Here is a 10,231-nt window from a genome sequence, read left to right on the forward strand (position 1 = left end):
GCGGCCGCCGCAGCAGCGAGAGCGGGTGGAGAGGGAGGTGAAGGCGGCAGGAGCAGCGGGGCGGCACCTTTGGACACCGGCACCATGCGTGAGATCGTGCACATCCAAGCCGGGCAGTGCGGCAACCAGATCGGCGCCAAGGTACGGGGCTGGCGCCCCGCTCGTCTTGCCCGGGGCTCCGGGTGCGGGGCGGTGTCCGCTTAGCCGCGCTCCGCGTGTCCCAGAGGGACCCGCTGCCGGGAGAGCCTCCTTTCCGCAGCGGAGTACCGTCGGGATCGCCTCTCCATGGGAAGGTCTGCGCGGGGCAGCTCCCGGCTGTTGCATCTGGGCGGCGGGAGTGCGGTGGGGTTTCCGCGCCGAGGGTGTGGCGCGCCCTGGTTAAGGGGTGCGGGGGCATCAGCTGCCATCCGTCAGCCCCTCGCGGTCTGCAGGGGTCCGGGGTGGGCGGGGGAAGGGGACTCCGAGCCGGTGCCACACCCCTCCCGTCGGTGGCGGGGGGTGTGAGGGGCGCGGTGGCGGCTCCGTCTGGCCGGGGGGCCGCACCCACGCGTGGCGAATCCCTGGCTGCCACGTGGCGGGGATTTGTCCAGGGGGCGAGAGCGGGGCGTGGCGGCGCTGACCATCCTCACTCCCATTCACTCCGGTTCCCTCAGTTCTGGGAGGTCATCAGCGATGAGCACGGCATCGATCCCACAGGCAGCTACCACGGGGACAGCGACTTGCAGCTGGAGAGGATCAATGTCTACTACAATGAAGCCACCGGTAACGCCCCTCTGTAATAAGCTTCCCGGGGGAGGGGGCGAAGGGTGTGCAGACAGGGGTCCCCCAGCACTCCCTGCAGTGGGTGATGCCCCTGCACAGCTTAAATGGCTGCTTTGTCTTCCCATCCCCAGCTACCTCCCTCCAATTCCCACACCCTCCATATCCTCAGCAGCGGATGGGAGAACAGCAGGGCTGCTGTGACACTGGCTGCTTACTACAGGGCTGTAAAACTGGTGCTGGTTTCTCTCACAGGTAACAAGTATGTCCCACGTGCCATCCTCGTGGACCTGGAACCTGGCACCATGGACTCTGTGCGCTCTGGCCCCTTTGGACAGATCTTCCGTCCTGACAACTTTGTCTTTGGTGAGCGTGAGATGGAAGAGTCCCAGAGTGGGAACTCAACACACAGAAAAGACTTGGAGCAAGCATGCAAATGACCCTGGGAGACCTGAAACCCAGTGGCAGAGGGGGATGGAAGCGAAGGGTGGAGCCCACGGGGAAGGGGAAAGTGGCATCATCTCTGTTTGTCCCTGGGGCGCTAATGTGGCACCTTGCTTGTGGTCTGCCCTCCAGGTCAGAGCGGGGCTGGCAACAACTGGGCCAAGGGGCACTACACGGAAGGCGCCGAGCTGGTGGACTCTGTCCTGGATGTGGTGAGGAAGGAGTCAGAGAGCTGTGACTGCCTCCAGGGCTTCCAGTTGACCCACTCGTTGGGTGGAGGCACAGGCTCTGGGATGGGCACCCTCCTCATCAGCAAGATCCGGGAGGAGTACCCCGACCGCATCATGAACACCTTCAGCGTGATGCCCTCGCCCAAGGTGTCGGACACGGTGGTGGAGCCCTACAATGCCACCCTCTCTGTGCACCAGCTGGTGGAGAACACGGACGAGACCTACTGCATTGACAACGAGGCCCTGTATGACATTTGCTTCCGCACCCTGAAGCTGACCACTCCCACGTACGGGGACCTCAACCACCTGGTGTCGGCCACCATGAGCGGCGTGACCACCTGCCTTCGCTTCCCCGGCCAGCTGAACGCCGACCTGCGCAAGCTGGCGGTCAACATGGTGCCTTTCCCCCGGCTGCACTTCTTCATGCCGGGCTTCGCCCCTCTCACCAGCCGCGGCAGCCAGCAGTACCGCGCCCTGACGGTGCCTGAGCTGACGCAGCAGATGTTCGACTCCAAGAATATGATGGCCGCCTGCGACCCCCGCCACGGGCGCTACCTGACGGTGGCCGCCATCTTCCGGGGCCGCATGTCCATGAAGGAGGTGGACGAGCAGATGCTCAACGTGCAGAACAAGAACAGCAGCTACTTTGTGGAGTGGATCCCCAACAACGTGAAGACAGCTGTCTGTGACATCCCCCCGCGCGGCCTCAAGATGTCCGCCACCTTCATCGGCAACAGCACGGCCATCCAGGAGCTCTTCAAGAGGATCTCGGAGCAGTTCACGGCCATGTTCCGGCGCAAGGCTTTCTTGCACTGGTACACCGGCGAGGGCATGGATGAGATGGAGTTCACGGAGGCAGAGAGCAACATGAACGACCTGGTCTCCGAATACCAGCAATACCAGGATGCCACTGCTGATGAGCAGGGGGAGTTTGAAGAGGAAGGAGAGGAGGATGAGGCGTAAAGTTGAGATGGGTAGGCATTAAGTATAGTCTGAGCAGGCAAGTATTCATTGAGAGAAGGAATCTGTGCAGTTGTGCTGAAGCATGCATTTTTTAATTTGGTGCTCTCCACTGTTGCTTCTGTCAGCAGTTTTGTATCCTTGACTGTCCAATGTAACAGTAGTTGCAAAAATACTTCAGAGTCTTCTGTTGAAATGGTTAACTTCTCAAACATAAAGGCTTTTTGTGTCCTAAACTGTCTCCTCTGCTTTATTTCCCTCTCTATTAAGCAAGTAATTCCTGTATAGTTTTTTATAACTTCTCAGTTTATTCCTTAACCTCAGTGAAAGCTTAAGCTCAATAAAACAAGAATTCTCAGGCTATGAATTTGGCAGCATATGGAAACTGTAGTAGCTCAGCTAAGAATGACAGCTAATTTATGAAAACTCCTGTGTGTAACAGCTTATGTAGTTGGTGGGATGAAAGCTGCTTTAGCTAGTAGAAACGAGACACTACACTTGAGAATACTGAAACTCCTATTTATGCTCATACATGGTAGTGAGGTCAGAGAGAAGATATTGAATTCCACATTACAAGCTGTCAAAACTGATTTGATAGGATAGCTGCAGGCTTCCCCACTGCCATTCAGCAGCTTATTTAACTTGTTCCAGGGCCTATAGTGCATACATATGGGTGGCTGACTGATATCTTTCCCCAACTCTCCTCTCTAAATACAAAAATTGCATGCAGAGAAGAATAGGTCTATACTACCGGACAACTTGAGAACTCAAGACCTGAACTTTCTCTTCAGGAATAAAATTCATTTGTTTCCCAAAAGGAGCCACTAGCCTGCCCTTAAACTGTAAAAGGATTTACTCTATGGGGCAATCAATTCCCTTTGGGAGATATGAGGTGATGGGCATATTTCTAGGCGATGTGTCTCAAAAGGCTGTCCAGAGCATAATGTATAATCTTAGTCACATATAGATACCCTGGCAATAGCTGTCTCCAAGTTACATGTTTACAGGACAGTTGTTTGTTCCTGGTCCCTGTGGTAGGAAATGAACCTCTACCCAGGTAGGGGAGGGAAGTGCAGCAGCACACTGTTGTGCATCTTTGCAAAGGTAAGTGTGGTTCCCTTACAGTGAGAGAGGGAGGATTTATGTTGCTGCGCTTGTAGGTTGCAAGAACCCTGAATGAATCAACTATGCTGTTGTCAGTAGTTAGCAAAGTCTCACAGACTCTATTACTTCTACAAAAATCCCTCATGGAGTGTAGCAGTAACCCAATAGTTTAGGCTTAGTAAATCGAAACACCACTTAGGGGAGTGGTCTTGTGCTAAAAAAGGTGTTGCTTTGAGAACTGCTACCAGTGCTACAATTACTGTGGTCCTTACTGCTCTGAAAGAGCTGGTATGCACATTTGTGCAGCCTCTATTGTGATCCTTTACTGAAATGCTTGCAAGGCATTACGGGAAGAGAGAATTAAAAGGGAGCTGCTGTGCATAACTAATATCTTGCGTGTTTTGACTCCACTGCCTGTGGACACTGCTCTGAGAGTACCCTGTTCCGTTGCTGATGGGCCTGTTAACCCGGTGTGCAGGACAACAGGCACTTGCTTTTCTCTCGTCTGTATGCTTGATTTCTGGCGTACAGAGGAGTGAGAAGCACTTAAACTGCCTGAACTGTCAGTAAACAAATACAGCTGTGTATATCCACAATAGTACTTGTATTTCTTAGCACTTGAGCAGTTCTAGGATTAAACATTAGACGAATTGAGGTTGTTTTAGTAACCTAGTTAATACATACTGCCTCAGGCCCTTTGGGAAAATAACACTTTATCTGGTTGTCAAAGTAACCTTGCCTTGAAATTACCTCTCGGGGTTGCACTTGAAACTGTTTATCATACTAGCTTTGAGCCGGCAAACAAATCTAAACAAAGTTTCACTAAAAGATGAGAAGCTTGCCTTTGATAGTAAATATCTTCCTTTCAGCTGTGACACTCTAGCAGGTTTCACTAGTGTTCAGCATGTCTAGCTTCTAATTCATAGTGTAATTACACTCTGTCTCTAGCTAACCCTTAAATATAGCTACCCAAGTGACACATTTCACTACAGCTCCCTTACTAGAAACTAGGACACCATCCTACATGGCTTGCTGCTTGTATTCTGTTTTTTTGTTCTAGGGGAAGAAAATCCATAAATAGAAATACTTTGACAGAAACATGTCCTTTCATAAATCCTACACAGCTTATTTGCCAGTCATAATAATTAAAAAAAAAAAAGCCTCATTTCAGTAGGAGTTGAGATAAATAAAGGTAAAGGGGATACTGAAAGATTTGAAGGGAAGGTTCAAAGCTTGGTTGGAACAGTAAGTGAAATATAATGGAGGGTGAGTCTCATACTGGGCCTGGGGGCTACAGTACCTTTTTTTTTCTTTGTATCTTTGAGCTTTAGCTGCATTTATTGCCCAGGAGAACATTCACTATAAAAACTGGAGATGACTGCTCTATGCCAAACAACAAAGAGATGTCTTAACAAGTGCATGTAGTTGCAATTTTTCTGTTTCACAAAGAAAGCAGAACCACTGAAAGAATTTCAGATTAGGCAGTCTGACTGCCTTGACCTCTCCTGGGTGTTGATCTGTATTTGCCCATGTGATGAACAACACATCTAGGGCTAAAGGTCTTGCATGAAACATCCTGTTTGGAAGAAATAGGCATAGATAATACAGACTTAGTGGTGTGCAGCTTAAGCCACCTACAATGACTGATTTATGTTGAGATAGAAGTTAATAATATAAAGCAATATATTTTCATTTCAATATATCAACTGTGGCCTGAGGGGAAGCATTCTCTGTTGACAATTAGAACTGATGGTGTTCTAACTGATGGTGGGGAGGGGAACATTTTATTTATTTATTTATTCCCTTTGTTGAATGAATGGAATTTTTAAGCATGTTAATAGAATGTCTTGGTCAAGACAAACAACTCAATGCTTGTCTGCTGGTAAATACAAGATAGTAAAGATAAAGGTTGTAAAAACAACTAGATAAAATGTAGGCTTAATTCATATTGAAATGGCATTAGGATGCCATCTCTTCTAATTTCTTTTCCCTGCTTAGTTCTAGGATCTCAGTCTAAACCACTGAAGCAACAGTGTTACAGTATGTGGTCTGGTTCTTCAAAACTCTTAAAGGTAACGTAGGCCAACATCTGTTTTCCAACAGATGTTTTCCATTCTGTCAGGGAGAAGCAATAATGATTTTCTTCTTCCCAACCTATGTGAAGTGCCTGTATACATCAGAAATTGGGTTGCATTAAGCATACAATGGTCCTGGTGATGTGATAATCTAAGAATCAAACCTGAGGCCCATCCTGCTGACAGATGTATCCTTCCAGAAGGTATGAGGCAAAAAACACAGTAAGCCAAAGTAGCAATGGGATTTATAACCTGGAGAAAGAAGAGAATCCAGACATTTGGTCTCCTCTCCAGCAAATTCTCTGCAAAAATGGGGCAAACCCTTATTCTGTGTAGGGAAATCTCATGGATGATGATATCATGTGCCACATACTTCAAAAGAGTATAGCGCTAGTAGGTTTTTCTATGTGTGCAAGGACTATGTGCTTAAAGAAACTGTGATGAACTGAGAGAGTCCTTAGGGGGTGGTGCTGCAATGCTGCAAAACAGTTCTGCTGCCTGGAGCAACTGTGGCAAAGTGGTGCAAGAGGGACAAGTTTTCTTACCTCACAAGGAAGAGTTGGGGCATCTAGCAATAGTCTGCATCAGAAAGAGTTCTCCCCTTGTTTCCTTTGTCCTTTTCCCTCCCTGTAGGCTCCATGGCAAGGTTATGTATAAGATCAGGATGAAAACAAGTAGTGGCTTTGAGCAGGGCAAGTTTCATGGTTGTTCAATTGAAATCACTTCCCAAACATCCCTGCCCTGCCTTCCCGTCCCCTCCCCCCTAAAAAAAAAAAACACACCTAAACCCCACAACCAAAATTCCACATCTCATTGTCTTGCTACTATTTTTTTTTTTTTAAGAAGGGCTGTTAAACTATATTAAATTCTCCTTCTCAGTGGGAGGTGCTTTAATTGCTGCTTTTTGTTTAATGAGGCCTAATAATTCTGTTTGTATTTAGCTACGAGGAGGTAAAATCCTCTGGAGAAATAATGTGACTACGCCCTATATTTGATACACAACCTTTATCCCAAGGGAAGTTATTCCATTTTTCTTTTCCACATTAAAGCATAATGAGCATATACTTTTAGGGACTGTTCAGATGTGGCAGCCAGAATATGAGGCTATAGGTAACTCTGTTCTCCTGAACCTGCTCATTGTAGGGAGGCACTGTTTTTCATTTACAAATAATCTCCTTCTCAGTCTTCCCATGTGTTTTTTCAGTTGCTTCGACATTTTCACAGAACAAAGCTTGACACTTTTGATGTGTTATACGTGCTTGAGGTAATCAAAGTAAGGTTATTTTTCTCTTCTCTCTTTAACTCGAAATGAACCTTTATAAACAAGTATTAGGAGCTGATCTTGTAGGTGACTAAAAAGGAAGATTTTTGAGAATTTTCCACCTTTTAATCTACAATCCATTCATGATAAGCACCTGCCTTTTCATACTCCAGCAATCACCTGTCCTGGTCTGTTTGTTATTTATTAAAAGGGGAAAGAGCAGACTATCGGTTTGGAGATACTTCCATTTTAGATCGTTTTTATCTTTAGCTTGCCTACATGAAAATGGAAGCATTTGGTCACAGGAAAGTGCCTGAGGACATGATGCATGTTGGAAAAAGACATTTCTTGGCCCTGACTTTCCTGGACACTTCTCCAGCTGGAGCCCTTTGAGCATTTGAAACCAAGGGAGTGGGAGGATAGGGGGGGGAGCTAGGAAAGCCTGCCCTTCCCCAGCCATTCTGCCAGCAAAGGACACAGTTCAGGTGACAATTCTTTCTTCTCCCTGAGCAGTTTAACAAGAAGTGAACTGTTTCACTGCTCCTAACTTCCACCCTACTTTAGGTGTTTTATTTTTGAATCTGCCAGAAAGGAAAACTGTGTCTTTTTGAAGTGTGTGTATAAGAAAGGTATTTATTTACAGTATCTGAGTGAAAAAAGAAATAATTCAACAGTAGGTCATTCCCTTCTCTCCGCTCAAAGTCATTTTTCCCTTACGGGCAGAATTCCCCTTGTAAGGGAGGAAATCAAGTTAGGTCTGTTAAATTCTTGTTTATTAATGTTTGATTCTTGTAGTGTAGAGATTTTCCAACTGGTTTTAATTTATCCATATGTCATTTTTTACAATCAGGTTATTTTTCTCACTTGGTTTCCTTGGTAAGTTTAAGGCATATTTTCCTTTCTTTTTGGCAAGAATGCCTCTATCATTGCAAACAAAAATGTTAATAATAATCCAGCTTAAGCAGAATGTGAAAACACTTGCTCCAGAGGATGAAGTGGCTACCCTGGCAAAGGTTGTGTAGCTTATTCAGTAAAAAGTTCTGTGTTGTTTTGCACTGAAAAACATTTCCACATTTTCCATGACTTTAATAGAAAGATACTGCCTGCCTTCATAGTGAATAATCAAACAGGGTTTTCAAGCAAAGTTCAAATGGTCTCACAACGAGCTTTACAAACATGAAATGAAATTCAAGCATTGACTTCTTACAGCATGCTTCTCTGTATCCAGCATAATGGTGGTCTTATAATTAATAAATTAATTTTATGGCTGGTTTTTGGAAATACCAACTAGGATTCCAGCTCCACCCTAGCAGGCAGGAATTAGAAATTTCCTGGGCATAGAGAAAACAGCCACTTCCATAGGCAGGGCTGATTCAATATTTTCCAGCTCCTAAAAAGGGTGGTCCTATTCCCCTTCCCCCACTTCAGGTGTTACCTGTTACCCTTTTGTTATTTCCTCTAGCAGCTCCAGTGAATGTCTGAGCCCTCTACCTTTCTCTTAATTTCCCTGAATGTCCTCCCAGACAGAAGACTGGAGGGGTGGAAGAAGATTTTTCTTCAATTAGGGAGTGTGTCAGAAAGAGAACTTACGCAAAGAAGGAGGAAAGGGCAGACAGCTGGAAGCAGGAGAGAGCAAAACAAGACATTTGGTTGATTCGGCCACCTAGTTCAACAGCACTCTGAATTCTCCTGCAGAGAGCCCTGGCAATTTTAAACAATGTATGTTGAATCCCACCACAAACTACTGCATATCTTAGCAGACGTCACGAGATGAAGTTCAGAGTTTGCTCAGTGTCAGTTTGAGTTACAAGTAACTATTGGATTGCAAGATAAAGCAAGGAGGCTAAGGAACAAAAGAAACAGTGACTAGCAGATCAAAGTCACTATCTGTGCCTTGTCCTCAATGACGTGCAGGAAATAAGCTGCCTTGGAAAATGTGATATCAACATTTCATTTATATTGATGCTGAAATCTTAGTCATCTCTTGACTGGAGGACCCAGTTTGTAGAAATAACAGACGCATTTCATCCACTGAGCAATCTTAAAAGGTAGATGCAGCCTGGATGGGGGCAGGAGCCATCTGGCTGCTACCCCATCACATCTGGTGTGCCAAGAGGAAATAATAAGAGGCTGTATTGTTTTGTCTTTCTTTTCAGTAAATTGCTGCCTGATGATGATAAACATATTTTTCCCTTTTTGGAGTCATTTTATGACACCTGATCCTGTTTATTATGGTACCTTTGGAAGCGAGATGAGTGGGATTCTATTTGCTGTGTCCTGTATAACCACATTCACAGAAATGCCTGACTCTCAGAGGTTATAATCTAAGTTCACAAGAGAAACCATATGGTGTGGAAGAAATATTAGGTTCATGAAGAAACCTTTCTCCCCTCAAAATTTGCATGGGTTGTTTCAGAATTAACAGCATCCCAAATTACTCTGTAATGTGATTTTTCTCTCACATGCTTATGCTCTCTCCTCTTTTGTTCTTGGCCAAACACACAGATACCCAGCTATAATAAACCCAAGTATAGAGGGCTCTACAATGAAACTGCTTTTGCTCATTCATAAAAGCATGCTCAGTGTTGTTATATTTAATTGCTTCTAGTGCCTGCAGTGGGTCATAATTTTGAAATAAAAATAGGTTTTCCCTTTAGGTATTTTATTGCTAACATTAAAAACACCTTCATAATTATTCCACCCTCTTGCTGGCAAAATATTCTTCTATCTTAATGCACATTGCAAATGATCAGGCATCAGGTTCCAAAGGTGACCTCAGACAGTGCTCATCAGGTGGGAATATCATAGTTATGAGGGAGAAGGCAAACAAAAAGATAATGAATAGAGCCTGTTCATTTGAGTACCAACAGAAGGACTCAAAAAGTCATGTAGTCTCTGATATACGTGCCTGAGCAATACATGACATCACCCATCAAAAATAAGAGAGAATAAAGCCATGGGCAGACGTTTGGTATGTTTGAGCAGCTTTCACATTTGTACATTTGTGCTTCTTTCTCAAACAATGGGAAATCATGGACAGATGTGAAAATGTCGTGGGATCCCTGTTGCCTCCCTTGTGCATCCATTACAGGGCTCTGCCGTTGCCTTGGAAACTGGGAAGGCAGGGTTTGATACAGGCAAGGAGCAGGCTGCCGAGGACTTTCAGCTGCTGAGGGGCCTATGGGCATTCCTGGGCACATGCCCTGCCTTTGTATGAATGGGAGAGTTTTGGCTTTCACCTGCAATTATGAACGTTTAGAAATTATGGAGCTTTTATAGATTTTTTTATATTAAAAAAACCCCAAACAATAGCGAACTTCCATACCTATTTAAATACCATTGATGGCTAAGATTTGTTGAAGTTTTTGCCTAATAGAGGGTTCTGAACTGGCATTCAA

At 45.5% G+C, this 10,231-nt stretch overlaps 1 protein-coding gene across 1 annotated transcript; it reads left to right on the forward strand.

The window, feature by feature from the left end:
- LOC113964270 (tubulin beta-2 chain) lies at positions 1-2,629 on the forward strand. Its single transcript, XM_027676277.1, has 4 exons — positions 1-141; positions 654-762; positions 1,015-1,125; positions 1,336-2,629. The coding sequence occupies exons 1-4, from the start codon at positions 85-87 to the stop codon at positions 2,394-2,396; spliced, it is 1,338 nt and encodes a 445-aa protein (XP_027532078.1). The 5' UTR covers positions 1-84; the 3' UTR covers positions 2,397-2,629.
- Positions 2,630-10,231: the final 7,602 nt, after the last annotated feature.

The sequence above is a fragment of the Neopelma chrysocephalum genome, unplaced genomic scaffold (assembly GCF_003984885.1).
Source record: "Neopelma chrysocephalum unplaced genomic scaffold, ASM398488v2 Primary Assembly neopelma1_26b, whole genome shotgun sequence".
Lineage (NCBI taxonomy): Eukaryota > Metazoa > Chordata > Aves > Passeriformes > Pipridae > Neopelma > Neopelma chrysocephalum.